Source organism: Podospora pseudopauciseta (assembly GCF_035222475.1).
Source record: "Podospora pseudopauciseta strain CBS 411.78 chromosome 7 map unlocalized CBS411.78m_7, whole genome shotgun sequence".
Lineage (NCBI taxonomy): Eukaryota > Fungi > Ascomycota > Sordariomycetes > Sordariales > Podosporaceae > Podospora > Podospora pseudopauciseta.
In genome coordinates, this window is record NW_026946667.1 from 2,642,853 (window position 1) to 2,663,630 (window position 20,778).

The 20,778-nt window shown below is 51.7% G+C and overlaps 5 protein-coding genes across 5 annotated transcripts; 1 reads left to right on the forward strand and 4 right to left on the reverse strand.

Annotated features, from left to right (window-relative positions):
- Positions 1-343: 343 nt before the first annotated feature.
- On the reverse strand, positions 344-6,963 carry QC763_710900 (uncharacterized protein; the record flags this gene model as incomplete). Its single annotated transcript, XM_062916084.1, has 4 exons — positions 6,545-6,963; positions 5,958-6,494; positions 1,792-5,893; positions 344-1,738 (listed from the first exon to the last, which is right to left on the reverse strand). The coding sequence occupies exons 2-4, from the start codon at positions 6,026-6,028 to the stop codon at positions 344-346; spliced, it is 5,568 nt and encodes a 1,855-aa protein (XP_062762099.1). The 5' UTR covers positions 6,029-6,494; positions 6,545-6,963.
- On the forward strand, positions 6,404-9,167 carry TRP3_2 (anthranilate synthase / indole-3-glycerol phosphate synthase). The gene is made up of 2 exons (XM_062916085.1): positions 6,404-6,999; positions 7,053-9,167. The coding sequence occupies exons 1-2, from the start codon at positions 6,686-6,688 to the stop codon at positions 9,007-9,009; spliced, it is 2,271 nt and encodes a 756-aa protein (XP_062762100.1). The 5' UTR covers positions 6,404-6,685; the 3' UTR covers positions 9,010-9,167.
- Positions 9,168-10,452: 1,285 nt separating this feature from the next.
- Positions 10,453-11,902, reverse strand: QC763_710915 (uncharacterized protein; the record flags this gene model as incomplete). The annotated part of the gene is made up of 3 exons (XM_062916086.1): positions 10,453-10,875; positions 10,935-11,389; positions 11,455-11,902. The coding sequence occupies 3 exons, from the start codon at positions 11,900-11,902 to the stop codon at positions 10,453-10,455; spliced, it is 1,326 nt and encodes a 441-aa protein (XP_062762101.1).
- Positions 11,903-13,093: 1,191 nt separating this feature from the next.
- QC763_710920 (uncharacterized protein) lies at positions 13,094-14,182 on the reverse strand (the record flags this gene model as incomplete). The annotated part of the gene is made up of 1 exon (XM_062916087.1): positions 13,094-14,182. One exon carries the CDS (start codon positions 14,180-14,182, stop codon positions 13,094-13,096), a length of 1,089 nt encoding a protein of 362 aa, XP_062762102.1.
- Positions 14,183-14,506: 324 nt separating this feature from the next.
- Positions 14,507-20,753, reverse strand: QC763_710930 (uncharacterized protein). The gene is made up of 10 exons (XM_062916088.1): positions 20,726-20,753; positions 17,409-20,663; positions 17,337-17,351; positions 17,114-17,267; positions 17,000-17,037; positions 16,259-16,918; positions 15,554-16,189; positions 15,355-15,486; positions 15,188-15,290; positions 14,507-15,126 (listed from the first exon to the last, which is right to left on the reverse strand). Exons 2-10 carry the CDS (start codon positions 20,088-20,090, stop codon positions 14,720-14,722), a joined length of 4,827 nt encoding a protein of 1,608 aa, XP_062762103.1. The 5' UTR covers positions 20,091-20,663; positions 20,726-20,753; the 3' UTR covers positions 14,507-14,719.
- Between the last annotated feature and the right edge of the window lie 25 nt (positions 20,754-20,778).

A 20,778-nucleotide genomic window follows, 5' to 3' on the forward strand; every position in this document is an offset into this window, starting at 1 on the left:
TGATTCTGTCGTCAACTGCAGCGGCCAAACACGCTTTAAAAACAGACAATGCGAAAGGCTAAAAACATCCAAGGTGGTCACAGTAATCAATCATCATCACGAATCCTGAAACAGAAAAAAAAAAAAAACTTTCTTCCTTCTCTCGCTCAATTACACTTATCCACTTTCTCTCCCCTTATCAAATCACTCAAAAACATCAAAGACGCCCAACCCCGACCCTAATGAAAACAAAACACCAAAACAACCATGATGATATCAACTCCTACAAAACCATCATCCCACCCCCCTTTTTACTCAACCTAATTTCCATCCAACATCCCCCTCCACCCTCATCATCCCAATCTTACTCCTCCCCCTCCTCCCCAGCCATCAAAACATCCCTCACCCCCTCCAAAACCCCAACAACCTTCTCCTCCAGCACAGTCTGACAATCCCCCCCCCCTGCGCCCTCCCTGGTCTTCGTCCCCCACCACTCCCTCTCCCTCTCCGTCAGCGGCAGCAACCTCTCCCTCAGCACCTTTCTACTCTGCAGCCAAAACTCGACATGCTCCAGCACCTTTCCCGAGTCCCACCCCGTCACCTCGGGTATATCCCTCGTGTTGTTCTCCCTCAACGCCCCCAACACCTTCGCCAGCAGGCTCAGAGAGTGAATCTCGTTCATCGTCGCCAAGGTAATGTAAAAAGGGTGGGTTCTGGTGCTGTCTTCTGAGCCAAAGGACATGGTGGGGATTGTTCTGTCCATTCCCGGGGCTGCGAGCCTCTCGATAGATGATTCAAGCAAGTTCGGGAACTGGTTCAACACAAAGGCTACCTCGGGCGCGATGGTAGGACCCAAGGCGCCGAGGATGTTGATTAGCATTGGCAGGAGGGCACGAGACCAGATCGAGTAGCAGCGCATCTTGTTGACGGATTCCGTAAAGGGGGTGATGTTCTTCCTGCGGAGGAAGCCGGCAATGTTGGCCGAGGTGATGTGACCCAGGATGCCGTTGACGGCAAGCTGTTCGGCGATCTGGGGGAGGGACGAGAGTTCAAGGAGGAACAGCAAGGAGATCTCGCCGTAGACTGGGTCGCCGTTGCGACCGACGAGCTTGTCGGACCAGCTGAATAGTGAGGTGGCGACCTGGAAGATGTTGTGGTTGGACATGATGGTGATGATCTGCCCCTGGCATTGGTCGAGGCCGGGGACGGCGAGACAAGCCTGGAGGATGCCAGTCACCAAAGCCATGTCGTCAGGCTCAGTAGGGGAGCCAGGCTCGTGGACAAGACCAGCCAATGCACGGAAAGACTGAGCCACTACACGGTCGAGAATGGTGATCACCAACTGGGTGGCCGCTACCGAGGTCTCGGGGCCCGCCTTTGCGGGAGCGGGTGCATTGGAAGAGAGCTTGGTGCCGCGGAGCGTGACGAAGAGTATCCTCAGGAGTGTGCGGAAGTAGGTAATGTTTTCTGTGGCAAAAGGGTTGTCGACCACATTGATGGTTGTGGCAACCAGAGTCAGGAGCTGGGTAAAGTCCTTGGGTAGCTGTGAGCAATCAGCCAAACGCTTCAGCAGCGTCAGGGTCAAGTTAGCTCTCGACTCGGCAAGTCGGACAAAGATGTGGTCCGGAGCTGAAGGTCTTTGGTTGGCCTCCAGGCACTGCTCTGCCACTTGAATCATTTGCCTCGAAATGATGCCGCTCTTTGGCAACAAGCAACTGCTGAGTTCGAGAATGAGATACTCCCAAGCATGGAAGAGGGCCTGCAATCAGTTAGTAATCTACTACTGCATCGCATGAACAGAAAGACACTCACCACCTCGGCTTCCACAAGCGACAGGTTGAGATTGGCCTTCTCCATCTCTGTCCGGAAACCATTCTTCTTAGACCCGGCTCCCGCCCAACCCGCATCATATCCGAGCATCTTTTCAGCGAAATCCATGCCATAATAGTACTGTGCTCCAAGATTCTTGGGTACCAGGACGGTCCTCTTAAAGTCATCCAACTCAAGACCTGGATACCTCTGACTGAAATTCTTTGCAAAGTTAGAGTGTAGTGAGGCATTATAATCCGCTACCTGAACACCATGCCTAAGGAAATAGTCGAGGTCTTCCACAACCTTGGTGGCAAAGTCCTGCGCCTGCCGCATCTGCCGCAAGTGGTAAAGCTGCATTGCAAAGGTCTCGGCAATGTAAGCTGCTATCCTGGCTTGGTAACCCGCCTCGGCCGGGTCGTTCTTAAAGACGAGCTCGGGAGCTTTGAGGTTCTTGACATAGGACCGCAGGCTACCCAAAAAGGACTTATCCTTTTGCATGGCAAAGATGGTCCAAGCCCAGTAGTTCTGTGCCGACGTGAAAAAGTCCAGAATGGCGAGGGCTTCCTGGCTAGGCTGCGTGGCAATAGACCGAAGCTTCTCCAACGCTGTGGACAGTACCGAGTCTGGTGAGATCTCTGCCATCTTTGCGTCACCCTTGAGAGCCTGGCGAGGGGTCTTGCCGGTGAGAAGACAGTTCGCCATCCACTGTTGCCGGTTGCGTAGGATGATGGAAAAGAAGTTCCAGGTCCTCACCACCTCGGGTATCCTGTCAAAGGGCTTGTCCAACTGGGAGGCAATCTGAATGAACGAGTGAGACACTTGCGGGCCAAGGTAGCCAAGCAATGATGGCGGTTCACCGGAACCTTTGCCGGCATTTTCGACCAGTGCGCTCAGCAGTGCTATGACAGGCATCTTGAAGGAGTGCTTGATGGCTGGAAGTCTAGCAACAAGGGCGGCGCACTTGAATAGCTGCGTTTGGATGGCGGCCGTGGGGTGGTCCAGGTAGCTAGCAACTCTCAGGATAATGGTGGCAAACGAAACCACCCCCGTGAGTCTTTCCGATACAATACGGGATCGATAAGGGTAGAGTGTCGAGTCGGTGACTTTGAAGGCGGCCAGGAGCGAGGTCAATAGTGGTTGGAATCGAAGCGAGCTGGACGCGGGAGCCAAAAAGCCTTCAATGATGTACCGAGAAGCCTCCAACAGGCAGCTTGTCAAGTTCTTGGTCGATTCCGGCGAACCCATGCTATATGTGTAGAAGAGCAGGCTGGTCATGATGTTCACCACCTCTGTGATCACAATGCTTTCGCCCACCTCTGACTCAAATCTCCATGTCGCTGAGTTTTCAAAGATGTCTACAGCGGTCTGGGCTATCGCAAGGCACACTTGAGACAGAATCTTCTCCGACATGCCGGCCCATGGGTTCTCGTCAATTCTGACGCGGGCATTGGGGCTCGCCGCCGTCTTCCGCTGCGCAGCACTCGACATTGCGTTTTCCACCAAGCTGGAGAACAGCTTCACAGCGGACTGCAGGAAGTCTACCCGCTCCGCGTACATGTCCAGGTTGCCGGTGATTCTGGAGAGTCGACCGGACCGCCCCTCGCTGCTGATGAGACCACAGTTGGACATGTATGACCAAACCCGGCCGGGGACCACTGGTAGCACCGCATGGAGAAACTGGAGGGAGGCCGTCATCACCTTGAACTTGCCGGCATCCAGCTGAGTAGGATCCTCTTCAATCAAGCCATTCAGGATCCCACACACGACTTTGATGATGTCGTTGTTACGCGGGAGGCTGCTGCTGGTTTCTTGAAGAACCTTGATGGCGCTCTCTGTGTTTGGTTTGGGTGATCTACCCGTGCTCCTGAGAACTTCTGTCCGCAACATGACAGCCAGGAGGGATATCGCTTCCGCAAGGTCGTCCGTGGTAAGTTGCCCTAACCCGCTGTCCCACGCCCCGTCCGACAGGTATACCTCGAGGCGTTTCCCAAGCAGCGCCAGAGCCGAGTGTTCAAACTCGAGCTTGGCTACTCTGCCAATATCGGTGACGAACCGGCCATATGTTCCGCTCGGAATGGTGAATTTTTCTTGAGGCGCGACTTTCCTGAAGGATCGTGCGCTAAACAGGTCGATGTCCTCATCCATGCAGAATGAATTCGTATTTTCATCTTCATGCACCAGATGATATGATCGATCCCACATGGGATTCCACTCGATGGTCAGACTTGGTGTTCTGTAAAGCCATCCGACTATCTGCTCCGAGCTCTGCTTGTCGGACACCAGAGCTGCCAACAACGATCGACATATCTCGGTGAAGGGGATGAATTCGTATGGGTATCTATTGTGCGACTGTTCGGTGTACTGTGTTCTCAAGAGCGGGTCTGTGAGCATCTGAGTGTATATGTCTAGCGCAGCCGAGTTGGGGACTTCTGAAGAGATGTCCCAGTATGACTTGCTGCCAGACAACAAATACAGCAGACATGCAACAGGCTCAGTCTGGTAGCCCACAACGTGGAAAGTCCGCTTCAAGAGGTCTTCAAACACCACGCGTGAACGAGCACCAATCATCGGTCGAAAAGCAGCTGTCTCGCCATAGCCCAGACAGCTAATCATCTCGCTGATGATATTGTAGACATGGCCCCTCGAGGTAGCCACCATGGCCATTGTTTCGGCCACTTGCATGTCTCGCTCCAGGTTTGCAACTTCCAGAAAGGCGTCGTAGGGTGATTGCTCGATCGAGATCAAACTTCCGCCGGAATTTCGTCGCTGTCGCCCTTCTGGCGGTGTAGGAGGCGCGATGGCCTCTGATTCGAACGTGCCTCTGGCCCTTTGGTTGTTGATCAAATCCCTCCGCTCGGCTCTATCCTGGTAGCCGACGTGCATCTGGTGAATGATCAAGGACCACGCAAAGGCAAGCGGAACAGCCATTGGTACACCAACGCTGGTAGCCGCCTGGAGGATGTCATGGATTTGTTTTAGAAGCTCGGCCGAGTTGAGGTAGGGCTCTTCACCATCCACCAGCACCTCACTCCGATCGACATCGTCTGGGGGCGACAGGTACAAAAGCGCACGGTCGATATTGAGAAACTTCAGTGAAATGACAGTCATTAAGCTCCGAACAGGGAGGACCAGCTCGGCAAGCATATCATGTTGTTCAAGAATCGGCATGATGGGCTCCAGGAATCGGTAGTTATCCATGAGGGTAAACCATTGCGCAACAAGTTCCGGAGAATGGAACTGTGGGCCTTCAAGATCCATGATCTGAAATGCCACCGACATGGAGTGGATAACTTCGGTGATGGATGTCCGACTCCAATCCAACTCGATCTGGGAGGTCAAGACCGTCTTCTCGAGCTCCCGTGGACCCTTTTCCACTTCCTCGACCAACTCGGGAAGAACTGCAAAATAGGTGGGTGCCATGGCTTTGAGGAGCGATGGGTCGGCAACTTGGAAGTCGCGGTCATCCCAGTTGAAGGCAGTCTTCATAATGTCCTGCCGTAACTCGTCTGCCGCTGGTGTTCTATTACCGGGTCGCGAATGTAGCAAAAAGGTTGTAAAGGCATCAGCCGAGGCGAAGAAAGACCGTCTTTCGGTTAGAAACGTCGTGATAAGGCGCTGGCGACGTTTCGTCTCGCTTTCGAACTCGGCCCAGTTTGCTTCGGCATCCACCACTGCCACCACGTTGAGACTAGAAAGGAAGCTCGAGGCCTGGGCATCGCTGACACCGGCAGCTTCCCGAATGTTGGCGGCATCCTGTGTTGAGAAGGGTCCGGTAAGATGGCTGTGGGCGCGTGACTGATATTCCACCACCACAATGCGCAGCGCAGCCACCTCGTTGACATTCGCATTCTTGCTTAGCCATGCTGCGTCCTCCTTGATCTGCTTCAGGTCGTAGGGGTCCTTTGGTGATGGTACAACATTAATGGCGCCCGTCCTGGTTTGGAAATCGAGCTTGGACTGGTTCGTTGGGGGACTAAATGGTTTGGTGGGCTCTTTTATTAGCTGATGGACGAAGCCATCTCGAAGAAAATCCGATACGGCAGTGCTGGTCAGTCGGTCGCTATTCGAATCTTCGAGGGCGGATGCGACAAGTCTCCATGAGCTACAGAACCGGGGGGCGCGAGGTTAGAGAAAGGCAACAAGCATTGGGGGAAGCGCAAACCTACAGAAGAGGAGCCCTGCCCTTCAAGCAGTCCTCGAGGGGGGGGAAGTATGTTTTGTCAGTTGGGGCAGCCATTGGTGCTGCTCTCCATTCGTTTGTCGACTCTGCCGCCAATGACCAGCAATATGCGATGCCCCGAGCGTGGTCCAAGTATTCGCGATGATGAGTCGACAGAGGAGATGGTCGGTGGTGTTGGTGGTGGAGCTATCGGCAAGTGGTGGTTTGTTTGGTTTCGGGATCGCAAAAAGTTGAATTTACTTTGGACGCGCTTCTGCAGTTGGCAGCTCAGACGCGGGCCGCAATTGCAGAGCTCCCATATCATGGATCTTCCAGCGGCTGCCAACCCAACTCAGCCCGCTATTTTTCAGCCAAGGGGGTCCACCAGTGCTTCCCAGCTTCTTATCGATAAGCTGGGGCCCTGTGCCTGGCTTTAGCGTCTGTTTTGGAATCCATAAACGCACGGACCAATGCCTTTATGGTCCATCGGGGCCTTTTCCGAAAGCTGCCGTGAATTGAAGTGAATGTCCAGAAGTCCAGAGTGCTGCTCCCTTGTAAGAGACACATTCAACCAAGAGAGGGGTGACTCACTACATTTTTCAAGACACTTGATACCATCGTCGCCAGAGCCTTCCAGAGTCTTTGAGAAAGACTATACACCCCCCGAGAACCCAAAAGTCTGACGTCCCTTGTACCAGCCTCAGCTGCCGAGTTCGGGGCCAAAAACAAATCAAAATGCCTGCCATTATCGATCACTCACCCCACCATCCCGATCCGTCTCCCCTCGTTCCAACGGCGTCCAACCTAATCCTCATCGACAACTACGACTCCTTTACCTGGAATGTCTATCAGTATCTTGTTCTGGAGGGTGCCAAAGTGACCGTCTTCAGAAACGACCAGATCACTCTTGAAGAGCTCATTGCCAAGAAGCCAACACAACTGGTCATCAGCCCCGGTCCCGGCCATCCAGGTACAGACTCGGGTATCAGTCGTGATGCCATCAAACACTTTGCTGGCAAGGTGCCCATCTTTGGTGTTTGCATGGGGCAGTAAGTCTGGCCAAAAGTCTGCTCTTTCAAAGCATTCATTAACACGTCTTCAGGCAATGCATGATTGATCTGTACGGTGGAGAAGTGAGCTTTGCTGGTGAGATTTTGCATGGCAAGACCTCACCCCTTTGTCACGATGGAAAAGGTGTCTATGCTGGCCTGGACCAGGACCTGCCAGTAACACGTTATCACTCCCTCGCCGGCACTCACGTTACTCTTCCAAAATGCCTCCAGGTCACCTCCTGGATCGCCAATCAAGATGGGTCCAAGGGTGTCATCATGGGTGTTCGCCACACAGAGTACACTATCGAGGGTGTGCAATTCCACCCAGAAAGTATCCTGTCTGCCGATGGCCGCCTCATGCTCAAGAACTTTTTGTACATGCAGGGGGGCACTTGGGCTGAGAATAAGCGGTTGCAAAAGGCTTCCCAAGAGTCCAAGATTGTCCCGAAAAAGGCCACTCCAGCCAAGAACAACATCCTTCAAAAGATCTATGCTCACCGTAAGGAGGCCGTGGCCGCCCAGAAGCAGATTCCCTCACAAAGGCCATCCGACTTGCAAGCGGCGTACAACCTCAACCTCGCCCCTCCTCAGATCTCCCTCGTCGACCGTCTTCGTCAGTCCCCATTCGATGTAGCTTTGGCGGCAGAGATTAAGAGAGGGTCACCATCCAAGGGCATCTTTGCTCTCGATATCAACGCCCCAACCCAGGCCCGCAGATACGCTCTTGCCGGAGCCAGTGTCATTTCCGTTCTCACCGAGCCAGAGTGGTTCAAGGGCAGCATTGAAGACCTCCGCGCTGTGCGCCAAGTACTCAATGGCATGCCCAACCGCCCGGCTGTTCTCCGAAAGGAGTTCATTTTTGAGGAGTACCAGATTTTGGAAGCCCGGCTGGCAGGTGCCGATACTGTGCTTCTCATTGTCAAGATGTTGGAGACCGACCTTCTCGAGCGTCTGTACAAGTACTCGCTCTCACTCGGCATGGAACCATTAGTAGAGGTACAAAACGCCGAAGAGATGACCATTGCCATCAAGCTTGGTGCCAAGGTCATTGGTGTCAACAACCGCAACCTGGAGAATTTCGAGGTCGATCTTGGAACCACGGGGCGCTTGAAGGAGATGGTGCCCAAGGACACATTCTTGCTCGCTCTCAGCGGCATCAACAGCCACCAGGATGTTCTCGACTGCAAGAGGGATGGTATCAACGGCATTCTTGTTGGCGAGGCCATCATGCGCGCTCCCGATGCGTCCAAGTTTATCAGGGAGCTTTGTGCTGGTCCTGAGGCGGCTGCTCCTCAGTGTGTTACCAACCCTCTGCTTGTCAAAATCTGCGGCACCCGCTCTGCCGAGGCGGCCACGGAAGCTATCAAGGCTGGTGCTGATTTTGTGGGCATGATTCTTGTGCCTGGCACGAAACGGTGTGTTTCTGATGAAACGGCCCTGGCCATCTCGAAGGCTGTTCATGATGCGCAGACCACTGCTGGTGAGGCGGTTAAACTCCCCAAGACAGCCACGGACTTTTTTTCTGTTTCTGCTGAGCTCCTGAGGAAACACCGCCCTCTTCTTGTTGGTGTGTTTATGAACCAGCCCCTGGAGGAAGTGCTCAAGAAGCAGAGGCTGTACAACCTTGATATCGTCCAGCTTCACGGTGACGAGCCACTTGAGTGGTCATCCCTTATCCCAGTACCAGTCATCCGGAAGTTCAAGCCTGGGCAGGTTGGCGTTGGAGTGAGGGGGTACCACGCTGTTTCACTCCTGGATTCTGGCGCTGGCACAGGCAAGTTGCTTGATGTTGAGAGTGTCAAGGCCGAGTTGGAGAAGGATGCTGAGTTGCAGGTGTTGTTGGCTGGTGGTCTGGAGCCAGGGAACGTGACCGAGTCTGTGAAGGCCTTGGGTGCGTTGGGCGGGCAGGTTATTGGTGTTGATGTTAGCAGTGGGGTAGAGGAGGATGGGAAGCAGAGCTTGGAAAAGATTAGGGCTTTTGTCAAGGCTGCGAAGGCTATTCGGTAGAGGTTGATGGGCGGTGTTGTGGGATCATAGATGAGTATTCTTGATAGAGTTGGTGGTCATTATGTATAGGGTGATTTGCTCATTTTACTGTGAGGGGGTTGATGGACTACTTGTTTTGTTCTTCACATCCTAAAATAACTTAACTGTTTCGTCCGAAGTGCTGCTGTCATACAAGTCTTTCTGTGATTGCTCAGACGACACTCTGTCCTCAAAACCATCTGAGAGGGAGGTTAGTACCAAGAACGTGACGCAACTGGTGAAGGTGGTGCGATTAGCGAGCTGGAACTTTACTTCATGTCCGGCGTTATCGTGGTGATAGTCGTATTTATAGTCGTCAAGCTCCACAGCGTTCATTACCGTAGAAGTCGAAACCCCAGGTCCAAGTATGAGTCGGATTCGTGGTAGTCGGAAGAGTAAAAGCCTAACCGTCTGAAGTCTTCGGCATGTTCTTTTCGGACGAGACCTTTTTGCGCCTACCTTTCCCTGTGATAGTTCTCAAGGCAGCTCGGACGAACAATGTTCCCGTTGGGTTTTATGTTCTTGTAGTAGCTCGGACGGAGCAACAACTAAAGTGCTGAAGTTAGTTAGGAAAAGAGGTTATTACTAACTGAGTATATCACCGCCAGCTCGGACGAACACTATGAATATTAGTCTTGAAGCTGTCGAAGTAGCCTACATTAAGATAGCACCTGAATTCCTGTAGTTATTGGGATAAGTTTTCACAGAACAAGATTTCTGGATATGCTTCGGGACGAAATTCCATTATCGAATCACTCCCCTTTGGGTTATTAAACTCTCCTCCTCACAGCAACACACCCGAAAAAACCGTCCGAGCTCGTTCATAGACAGACATCTGTGTACCTGACATTGAACAGCTTTATCAAGTATTTAAATAAACCTAGAGTAAGGGGTAGATTCCATTGGCTGACAGCCCCATTGTATAGGTATTTCCCTGATATATGGAAAGGGTAATTTGTTTCTTTCAGTCGGAGAATGCCTTTCTGTAGTCTAGTTTCGTATGTATACATAAGAACTTGTCAAAAGGCTCTCATATCATTGACACAGCTAATTCATTCACATCATTTACCCCTTGAAATGGGACTTTATATACGACTTATAACACCTAGGCACCTTCACGTTGTATAACAAAGTAGATCAACATAAAGTGACCGCGTTATATTTGATACGGAAGGTGCACGATCATGTAGCTATATGATGTACACTGGGGAGTGAAAGATAAATGAACGCATAGAAAGATAAAAACAGCGTATAGAAAGGAAAGTAAATGCATAGGTGGGTAAAAGCAAGGTATAGAACCATGATAACAACATTTAAATGAAAATAGATGAACGCATACAACAATAAAACCTCCCCTCGGTATACGAACTTAACGCCTCCTCCCCCCCTCTTTTTTTCATTTTTTTTTTTGCTTTCTCTGTCTTCTCATAATACCCTGCCATTCCCATTCCCATCCGGCCCCCCACTGCGCTCCACCTCTCCCTCCTTCTCCTTGGGGATATACTCCTCCGGAACCCACCCAACTGGCTTCCCACCCCCAGGAGGAGAGTACGTAAACCACCCCTTTTCCACCCCCTCCCCCTCCCCCGCCTCCCCATTATCTTCCTCCTTCCCCTTCCCCTTCCTCTTACTTCCCGCACCTGACTTCCCCTCACCACAGAACAGCAACCTCTTCTGCCACTCCACCCCCGTCTTCTTATGGAAGAACTCAATAAAGTGAGTGTACTCTGTCCAAAAGAGCTGCGGTGTCTCCGAGGGACGGTAATACTTGGGAAAGGTGTCCGTGCTGGACTTGGAGTACTTGGCGCAAAAGAAGTAGAGGGGGGGTTGGGCTAGGGATTCGTAGAGCTGACGTGTGGAAATTAGTGTACGTAGAGGGGTAGTGAGGAGGGAGTGAACAGGCTTACCGTAAGTGTGTACTTCTCCCCGCGGTCAACTCTGGTCGTCTTGGTGGGTGTCTCTGGTTCAGCCTCAATGTCCATCTCAACATCCTTAGGGTCAACTTCGTCTTGAAATTCGGGGGTAACAGTCGTGAGAGTAGGCAACTGATGATAAGCCAGCTGCAAATCCATGGGTGTGCGATACTTCGGCTGAGCATCCAGCTCAGGGCCATCCTCAAAGACGACCACATGATGGTGGAAAGAGAAACCCGGTTCTTTTTCTGTCGGTGTCTGATTCTCTGATCCCATTTCTGCCTTTGTCTCAACCTCAGAGTCTAGATCTGACACCCCCTTGGACAAAGCCGGAAGCTGCAACTTCACCGGTGTCGTCTCCGGCGTTGGCCCCTGAACAGCATTCGACTCCCGAAACAACTCAACCTCATACCGGTAAAATGTCCCATCCGTGTAAACCCGGTATAAATCTAAATATCATCACGTCAGTCCCCTCCCACCCCGACCAACAAAAAAGGGCGCATCCAAAACTCACTAGTATTAACCGCCCTCTCCCCCAACACCCTCCCCATCTCAACCCTCCTCTCCCTCCTAACCCTCTCCCCCTCCCTCCTCACCCCCTCCCGCAAGTCATACTCCCCCCCCTTCACCGCCTGCAAGACCTTTCTGTTGATCATGCTAAACTCCAACCACTCCAACGGCACAATCTGAATCCGCTTGTTCCTCAACGCCTCCACCGCCCTCGGAGACCTCGACCTTAGTTCATCCTCGTCCGTCACAAAATGAGTGACGTCCCTCGTGATGGTAGTTCCTTTATGATACCGCCCGCCCCGGAGCGTGATCCAGTGGTGGAGGTTGGTGTCGTTCCAGTGGGTGTTGGGGTTGTTCTTGAAGGACCCGCAGACAGCGATGGTGAACTTGGCAAACATGCCCTTTTCCTTAAAGGTGAGGTCTTTGACCTTGAAACGGATGCCGCGGGGCATGATGATGAGCTTGTGTATGTGTATCTTGTGTGAGATGTCGAGATGTGTTGGGGGTTCTGGTCGAAGTTCAGACCATGGACGTGGATCAAAGTGTGATGCTTGGTAGAAGTCGCCGAGGATATTTGGAAGCTGAGGAAGATATTCATAAATATGGATGGAGGAACGAGAGTAATTCGATAGGAGAGGGAGAAAAGTTTGAGGGGATAATATCTTATCGTGCTGACTTTTTTGTCTGCTCCTTCCTAGATATTCATGGCGTAGAAGGGATGGAATGGACTGTGGTGTAGTTTGATCAAGATATGGTGTGAGTTCTGAAGCTGGTACGTGGGCGAAGCTCTCAAAGATATGTAAGTTGGGATGAGTAGGTATTGATATGTCAATAGGAACAGTGCTGGTATGAATAGGGGTCAGTAAAGACTGTCAGAGACTGCTGAATCATAATCTTCTGTGCTCCGTGATGGCTTCGTCAGCTTGCTGCCTTTAAGAGCAGAGAAGATAATAATGTGTCCTTGGACCGAACGGGTGTGGACAAGACTCGCAGGAACTTGCCAGGAAATTGCCACAAAAAAGGTGAGCTGCCCCTTATCATGATGGCTTCGCTGGCTTGCTCTTTCCTCAAGACGACGATAGATCGGATGAAGGAAATCTGAAAGATGCCGCCAGTATGTGAGACCTCGAAAGATAGTCAACAGATGTCAAAGAAGAATAAGTAGGCGTGTAAATTGTATTAGAATGCATGATAGAATATCTCGAATACCTATCGATGACCTCCTCGACCGGTCACCATCTCAGGGACTCTGTTGTGAACAGACGAATGAATGAATGTCTGTCCGTCGGTAGCTTCTGCTTCGGTCAAGCGAGACTGATGGTAAATAGTGTGAGTAAGAATGCTGGAATGATGTGGTACAGGTGAAGTTGTGGGTGAGGATCGAAAAGACTTGAGATAATGATCTCAGAATATCGCCAACCTCAAAGTAAAAGAGGCCGCTCCTTCCTGCCCAGGTCAATTACCTTGCCTTGTTGAGAAATAAGATGACGTTGGCTTTAATACTTGGAATGGCAAGAACGGGCTGCTACCAGAGACGGAGGGCGCGATCGAGTATAGCCCATCAAGACGCCATATAAAAGATGCTAACCAAAGACACCAAACAGACATCATGAATACGCCCTCTCATATCTATGCCACAGGAATTAAAACCTCAACTTGGGCATGACAAAGACCACCAAAACCAACACCATCATCAACCCATACACAATCGCATACAACCTCATCCTCCCCCACCACCCCTCCCCCTCCGTCATCCTCTGCAGCGTCGTCATCCTTTTTGTGACAGCATCCATCCCCTCCCCTGTCTTGTTCATCCCCTCCCCCGCCTTCTCCACTACCTCCTTATCCTCTTCCAAACTCATCGAAAACGCCTGCGAGGATGCCTTAAGCTGGGATGCAAGCTGCAAAATAGACTCCGACAAGGCATCCTGTTCCGCCCGCTGGTGGTCAAGAATAGCTTCCGTCGTCGTCACCGCCGAGAGAGCAGTCGTAGGCGCAGCCTTATTGTTCCTGTCCCTAAACAGCGCAGAAGAGGAAGATATCGCCGGCGGCTTGTCCTCTTTCGTCGGCCCATCATCCCAACCCTTCCTCGGCCGAAGCTCAGCCTTCGTTTCCGTCGTTGATTGTGCAGCCGCTATCCCAGCCTGTAAATTCTCCTGAGAAGGCGTATGCACCGGCGGCGGCGGTAGCCTCGGCAGCCTTGGCGCGCCCTGAAACTGCGGCGTCCCCAACACCCCATCGTCATCATCATCCTCATCCAGCTCCTCCCCATCCGTCGGTCTCGAAATGGAATCCTGACTCTCACTCGCACTCGGCGTAACAATGATATCAGCCAGAATATCCTCCCCTTCCGAAGTATCATCCTCATTCTCCTCCTCAGTATCCCGCCTGCTCCCCACCTCAGCCAAATCAGCCAGCCGTTCCGCCAACTGCTCAAGCAACTCCCGTTTTCGCACGAGATCCCCCTGGAGATCCTGCCGGCGCGCATAGATCTTGATACCCAGGGTGTCTTGCTCGACCTTTGTGAGCAGCGACCGGGCATAAGTGATATTTCGCAGCACCTTTTCTCTTTCAAACTCGCTCTCTTTGAGCCTGGCTTCCCGTTCGGCGTCGGCGTGGAGGATGGTGCGCTGGAGGCGGTTGAGCAGTAGGGTGAGGTCCGTCAGGGGATCGCTGCCGTTCTTGTTGGTAACTGGCGATATCGCCGTCACTCCGGGTATGAATCGAACCATGGTGTCGGTTGGTGGGTGTGAAGTCGTTTGTTTCTAGGGTTGCAAAGTTGAAGGTGTCAGATGTCGAGGTTAAACAGTTGTTCGTTGCTGGCTGGCGAGCGCTATGGACACTTGGCGGAGCTCCCCAAGCTCCCGCTGCGGCCTGACATCACTCTGCGACGGTAACCCTAACCCTTGTCAGGGGGTACAACATTGGTACGTATGCAGCAGCCAAAGAACAACTTATACGACCACGTCCGTTAACGTTATTAAGAAAGATTCAAAGAAGTCGGTCACCCCATAGGATTAACCAATACTCGATATATAACAGTGTGTTGGACTTTCGTGGCGGTGAAATGCTAACGGATCAGTATCGTACGGTAAGCCAATAGAGGTTGACATGTGCCCAACCATCATCGTTAAGTATTTTTACCAATCGTTCAACTCCTTCTGATGTTCAATCCATGTTGTAAGGTGTAGCTGGGTAAGACCTCTGTCATAGTATGGGATTTGTCTTCGGCGCCTTCCTTAAGGTACCAGCATCAACATACGAGTCCCCTACTTGATACCATCCGTAGTGCTAGAACCCACATGAGAAGTAGCCTTCGCCTCCTGCCGCCTATGTAGACCCCCCGAGCCGATCACCATAGTGATCGTCACCCCTTTTTGACCGACATCACCGTCCCTATTCTCCACTCCCGACCGAAACTGAGAATTGTCAACACCAACCAAGGTGACACCACCCCCAATCTCAGGATCCCGCTGCTTGGTCTTGACCGCCCGATCGCCCCGCCTCTTCACCCAACTTTTGCCTGCCTTCAAACCGTCACTTGTACTCCTCACCGTGAGCCCCATGATCTCTTTGAAGCTATTCAGCAAATTCTGCCACCGTTGGTCACGAGTTCGTTTGTCAAGATTGAAAGCCAGGAACACCGATGGAATGATTAGGCCAACAGAAATCGAAACTATTTTTCCAAGACGGTCAGTGAGTGTGCAGCGAGCCTAGCGACCTGTTTCTATACGCACATATGATGATGAGGACGAATTTCAACGACAGGTTCCCGGTATCGCCACGTGGAAATTCCTCAACCTCTATGGTCAAAAAGGAGGCCATGAATGATAGCGGAAGCTGTATTTCCGGTCAGCGAAGCTGCTCAAGTGCAAATAACTTCAGGTTACAAGGGGAAACTTACAAAGATAATGGTTGCAACAGTAAAGTACATGATCGTCTTGCCCTGCCTGTCATTCTCATCGTTGATCTTGTAGATTCCCCTCGTCAGCTGGAGGTTAGCCTGCTTGTGCTTCAAATCCAGTAGTTGTTCAATCTAAGCAGCAGTCATCTTATTAGTACAAGCTTCGCGAACAACACGGAAGGCAACCATGTTGACTTACCGCTTGGATAGCTCTTTCAGCAAACTTTTCCAGGCGCACGACCTCTGCAATGTTGCGAGTAACAACCTCCAGCATTGGCGAATGGTACTTCTGCCGATCCGAATCCTGTTCGATCCCTGCATTGGTGTAAATAATATCTGGGGTTCGTCTCCGGGAAGGCGAGCGGAACCCCCTAGAAGGCGGGTAGGGATTGCCTCTTCTAAATGGGGGGCTGGAGCTTCGGCGTCTGAGAGGTGGGCTAACAGTGCGTCTCGAGAAAGCACGGCTGTCATCTCGACTTCTGAATGGAGGCGGCGGCCCGAGGTTCCGCTCTTGCTCTAGAATCATGGTGTTTCTTTGCTCTTCAAAGTCTTCGAGAATATGATCTAGAGTCTCCACAATGTTCTTCTGTATATGGAAAATCGATGAGATGATGTGAAGCTCATCGCGAATGTCCTTGATCTTTCTCAAGTCTTCAATATCGGCTTTGATGTCAATCATGGCGTTCAACTTCTTGGGAACCCCATCAAACTCGGCATGTGCCGATAGAGCCTTTGATTCGCCTGCCTTGTTGTCGGACGAAGCGTCAGGCTGTTCCTCATCGGCAGTTGGAATGTTGTTTTGAAAAGACAGGAAGCGGTTGGTCTCATCCTCAGTCTGGTGGCACAGGTTTGTTAGAATGAGTCACAGTTAATGCCGGGGACAGTTTAAAAGAGGGAGGCTCACAATTTCACCAATTGATGTCCGATATATCTCGACAAACTGAACCAACTCATTCCGGTTACTCATAGGATCAAAGTATATCCGAGCACACTCTGCGACTATGATTTTTGCCAGTTCGTCAACCGATGCATCACCTTTCGCTGACTGCTCGCGAAATCGATCAAAAATATTAGATACCAGTGATGTCATAATCTTCGAGGTTTTTGTCGTCATCCTGTTGGATCGTTGTGGAAAGGCAGTGATGATGGTTCTCGGCGATTTCCCACACTTTGGCAGCACCCACATCCATAGCTGGTCTACCATGGTAATTGTGGGTTTCAAATCCTCTGACTCTTTCGAGTGTAGGGTCTGTCGTCTTTCATTAAAGTACCTCAAGGAGGTCTGGTCCTGGTCACGTTTCTCCGTGTCCGCGAGCGTGTGGTAGTAGAATTGGTCGAGCGTACGTCGACCATGCAGCGGGTGCTCTTCGTCGAGGTAGGCCCAATACAGCTTTTCGGTTCCGCAGAGACTCCTATCATCAAGTGCTGTTCGGACGAAGTTACGGCGATACTCTTTGGCGGCATCCTCGGTCGGAAATATCTTCTTCTTGGCTTCGGACTTTTTTACCAGGACGTCTTTGAGCTTTCGCTGTTCTTCTTCCTGCTCCCAATGCAAATACGGCATCTGTGGTCAGCTGGTTAGTTCACTGTGAACCATGCTATCTAAAGAGCAAGGAGATGGCAAGACTGGACGCCAACTACTCACAAAAAGGACCAAGCCTTGTTCAGTTGGATCTTCTTCGGCTGCGAGTGTCAAACCGGCTTAGTTAGCCACTGTCGAAAGTCCCAGAGAATCTATGTCCGAGGAATCGAGGCTTACGAAAGGCGAACGGACGACACGCCGGACGCATGAACCTTGCGTGGTACTGCCCATCTTGTGACTTGTGTTGATGCTGCTCCCACAACCTTGGTTTCAAAACAACATTGGCTCGCCAGCCCTCTCCAAAAGCCTCATAATGTTTCGCCATGAGCACCTGAGAGTTTCGGCACAGTGTTAGTCACCTAAGGTGAGGTTGTTTAATCTGTGTATTTGATGAACATACCTCAACCCATCGCATCTACGCATGTGAAACCGTTAGCATGGTCTCTATACGGTGAGCTGAAGTCAAACTCACGTTGTTGGCAGGAAGATGTGTCCAGACACACGCCATGTCTTCTCTGGAAGGTGGGCGCTTCCCCTGCAGGATTGACGCGACTGTCGGGGTGTGTATCTCGAGATTATCTTTCGAGTAATACAGAAGGGTTGCGCTGAATTCGCTGTCAACCCGAGTAGTCATAGTTGATGGTTCACGCCAGAGAAATCCGGATGGATTCAACTTCCCAAACATGGTCCTCAGAGTTCTTGTTTCCGATACCGAATCTTTCTGTATCCTCTCGTCGAGGTAGTCTTTGAGAAGCCTCCCCTTGTTGTCCTTGATGTCTGATTTTGCCCCATACAAGAGCAGCGTCTCGAATGCAGGCAGATGTTGATTGTCAGCCGCATACCAGAGTGGTGTTTGTGACTTGTTGTCACGCGAGTTGATATCCACAGCCGCCTCATTTGTCGCCGAAGCACCCTTCTTGCTCCGACCATTATGACTATCCTCACCCGGGCCCTTCCAATCACGCCGAGCAAGCAGCATTTTGACAACTTCCAAGCGGCCCATTCCAGCGGCCCAGGAGAGTGGAGTTCTGCCGTCGACGTCTTTGCTGTCTGGCCTTACACTCTTGACACTCAGAAGATATCGGACGCAGTCTTCGTGCCCCCCTGCGGCAGCCCAAGAAAGCACCGTTCTCTTATTGTTGTCTTGGCTGTCCTCCTCTGCGCCCTTTCTTACCAAAAGCTGCATGACCTCCAAGAGACCGGTTTCTGCTGCATAAGAAAGTGGTGTCCGACCGGCTTTGTCCCGAGAGTCACGAGAAACCCCGAGGTCGAGAAGACTTCTGACCATCATTACCGTTTCGGTGGCGCTGGTGATTTTGTTTTGGGCCACCCAGTGCAAAGGGGTACGACCTTGGTCATCTGCCGTTCTGAAGTCGAGATTCGGCTTCTTACACAGCTTTTCCATCACCAAAGAGTGTCCGTACTGGGCTACCCACGACACCAAGTTCCTGCCGTTCCCGTCCACGGCCTTGAGATACACCTCGTCGTCTGTGCTGTCCAGAGGGAAGATTGGAGATCTAGAACCAGAATATTCCTCTTCGTCACACGCATACCGCAGAGCTAGTTCTATCGCACGCACACGGGGCGTTTCCTTATTCCCAGGCGCAGGTTGCTCTCTCTCCTCATCGACAAAGGCTTTGATCATATTCAAGTTGTGAATACAGAATGATATCGCTGGCCTTCCATTGACATCGATCATGTAGATATCTGCCCCAGCTCTGATCAAAGCCCGGACGGCTTCTGGGCGATCATGATTAGCGGCCCAAAAAAGAGGTGACCCGCCGTAGCTGTTGGGAGCGTCGATCAGAGATGGGCCGGCCTTGATCAGGGCCTCCACAGTGCTGGCAGAACAACTACGGGCTGCGAAATGCAGAGCCGTGGCCACCTCGCCATCTCGGGCATCAACTTTGCTAACCGGGATAAGCTGTTCCACGACCTGATCACGCCCATTTGCTGCGGCCAACATGAGTGCCGTCATGTTGAACCTGCTGTCCGTCACTTCGGTATCTGCGCCATGTTCAAGAAGAATAGCAACGATTGAACTATGGCCACGCTCCGAGGCCAAGAGAAGCGGCGTCCTGCCATCCATATCTGGGGTGTCGACTAAACAACCGGCGGCAATCATCCGCTGCAGAGCTGCGGGTTCAACGCCGAAATATGCAGCGAGGTGGAAAGCCGTTGCGCCACGTTCGTCATTCCGGATTGTGAGGTCCGGCTTGAGGTCTTGGTGAATAAAGTCGTGCCACTTTTCTTCACAGTTGGTTGCTGCAATAGCAAAAGCAGTCAGGTTCCAGTCTCCGTTAGGAACTGGTGGGCGACATAGTCTGTAAGGGTCGGCGCCAGCGTCTAGGAGGATACATATGTTTTCGATATGGCCGTTCTTTGCAGCCCAATACAGTGGTGTCTTGCCTTGTTCATCGGGAAATTCGAGTTGAGGGCCCCGTTCGAGCAGGAGCTGGATCATCGTGACATCGCCCTGTTTAGCAGCTTCGATAAGAGGTCTTGCCTCGGGTCCTCTGCCGTCGACATCAAAGCTGCCGTCGACCCTGTCGAGCAACAATTTGGCCAATTCGGCTTTCCCCCGTTGGCAAGCATAGTATATCGCAGTGCGGCCTTCATCATCCTCCATAAGAGGGTCCGCACCGGCCTCGAGCAATGCAGCGGCATTGGAAACTGCATTGCGAGAATACAGAGCCGCAAACATGAGCGGCGTCAGCCCATCGTCGTCGCGCACGTTAGAGTCCGAAGAAACGAAACGTTTGACATCCTCTGCCGAGCCATACTCGGTAGCCACAAACAGCATGCTCCTGCCGGCGCAGTACTTGTGCGAGATGTCTTCCTCTTTGATGTTGGCGAGGAGATACTCAATCACGTTGACGTATTCCTTGTTCATAGCCCAGAAGACTGGGCTGTTGCCGTCGACGTCCAGAATGTCCAAACGGGCGCCATGTTCATATAAAAGCTTGAAGACTTCCAAAAGACCCAGTTCGGCAGCCCACGATATGGCGGTTTGTCCATAGTACGCTTCATCTTTCACATTCACATCCTCTGCCTGATCCAGCAGCTCCTTGACCTTCTCAAAATCGTTTGCTTTGGCGGCTTCGATGAGCGGATGGGTTTTCTCTGTTTCATTACCGCGATGCGGGCTCGCCATGGTGTAGTGATTTAGTAGGCAGTTCGTTTCGGGCGTGAAGTTGTCCAGTGGTAGGCTAGACAATGGTTCGCCAGCCTAGTGCCATCACGTTGCTGTGAGCAGGGCAAAAGCTGTTATACATGCCGCGCCTATTATGTCTGTCTTGGTTGAGAACATGTACAGGGGTCAGAAGTCTCGAAGGCCAGGAGAGGAGGCTGAGAAAAACCGTGTGTGTGGTACATCGTGCATGATGGCTGCAGGCAGCGCCACAAATGCTGTAATTGCGGCCCCAATGTTGCATAGGATGGTGGATTCCAGCTAGTCTTACAGGTTAACTCTTGTTAGATCTTGTTACAAAAAACAGCTCGTTGGTCAAGGGGTCATGTTGCGACTCCAAATCGTGGACTGGTTGTTGGAACTTGTGACATTGCCAAGGCGAGGCTCCGCGGAGGAGCAAGCCCGGATAGGAGGGATTTTGCATGCTTCCCGCGGTCCCGGTCTGTTGGGCATAACTGAGAAAGATCTTTGCATGATGGCTGGTCGAGAGGTGGTGCAAACAAGCAATTGTTGGTAGCCCCTCATTATTCAAGCTTTCTGCAGTTGGTTAAACAAATGACAAGCAACGTGGTGATTTAGAGGGTGTCAAAATAACCTACCTCGATGGAGTAGAATTTTCGATTTGCTTTTTACACGACACAGAAAAAGATCA

Bases quoted from the DNA above. Each gene is read 5' to 3' on its own strand.
- TRP3_2 (XM_062916085.1), top strand. From the start codon at position 6,686: ATGCCTGCCATTATCGATCACTCACCCCACCATCCCGATCCGTCTCCC. The intron at 7,000-7,052 runs GTAAGTCTGGCC...ACACGTCTTCAG, and splicing joins TTTGGTGTTTGCATGGGGCA to GCAATGCATGATTGATCTGT.
- QC763_710930 (XM_062916088.1), bottom strand. From the start codon at position 20,090: ATGGCGAGCCCGCATCGCGGTAATGAAACAGAGAAAACCCATCCGCTC. The intron at 17,038-17,113 runs GTAAGCCTCGAT...TGACACTCGCAG, and splicing joins GTGTCGTCCGTTCGCCTTTC to CCGAAGAAGATCCAACTGAA. The intron at 15,291-15,354 runs GTAAGTTTCCCC...CCGGAAATACAG, and splicing joins CTGTTGCAACCATTATCTTT to CTTCCGCTATCATTCATGGC.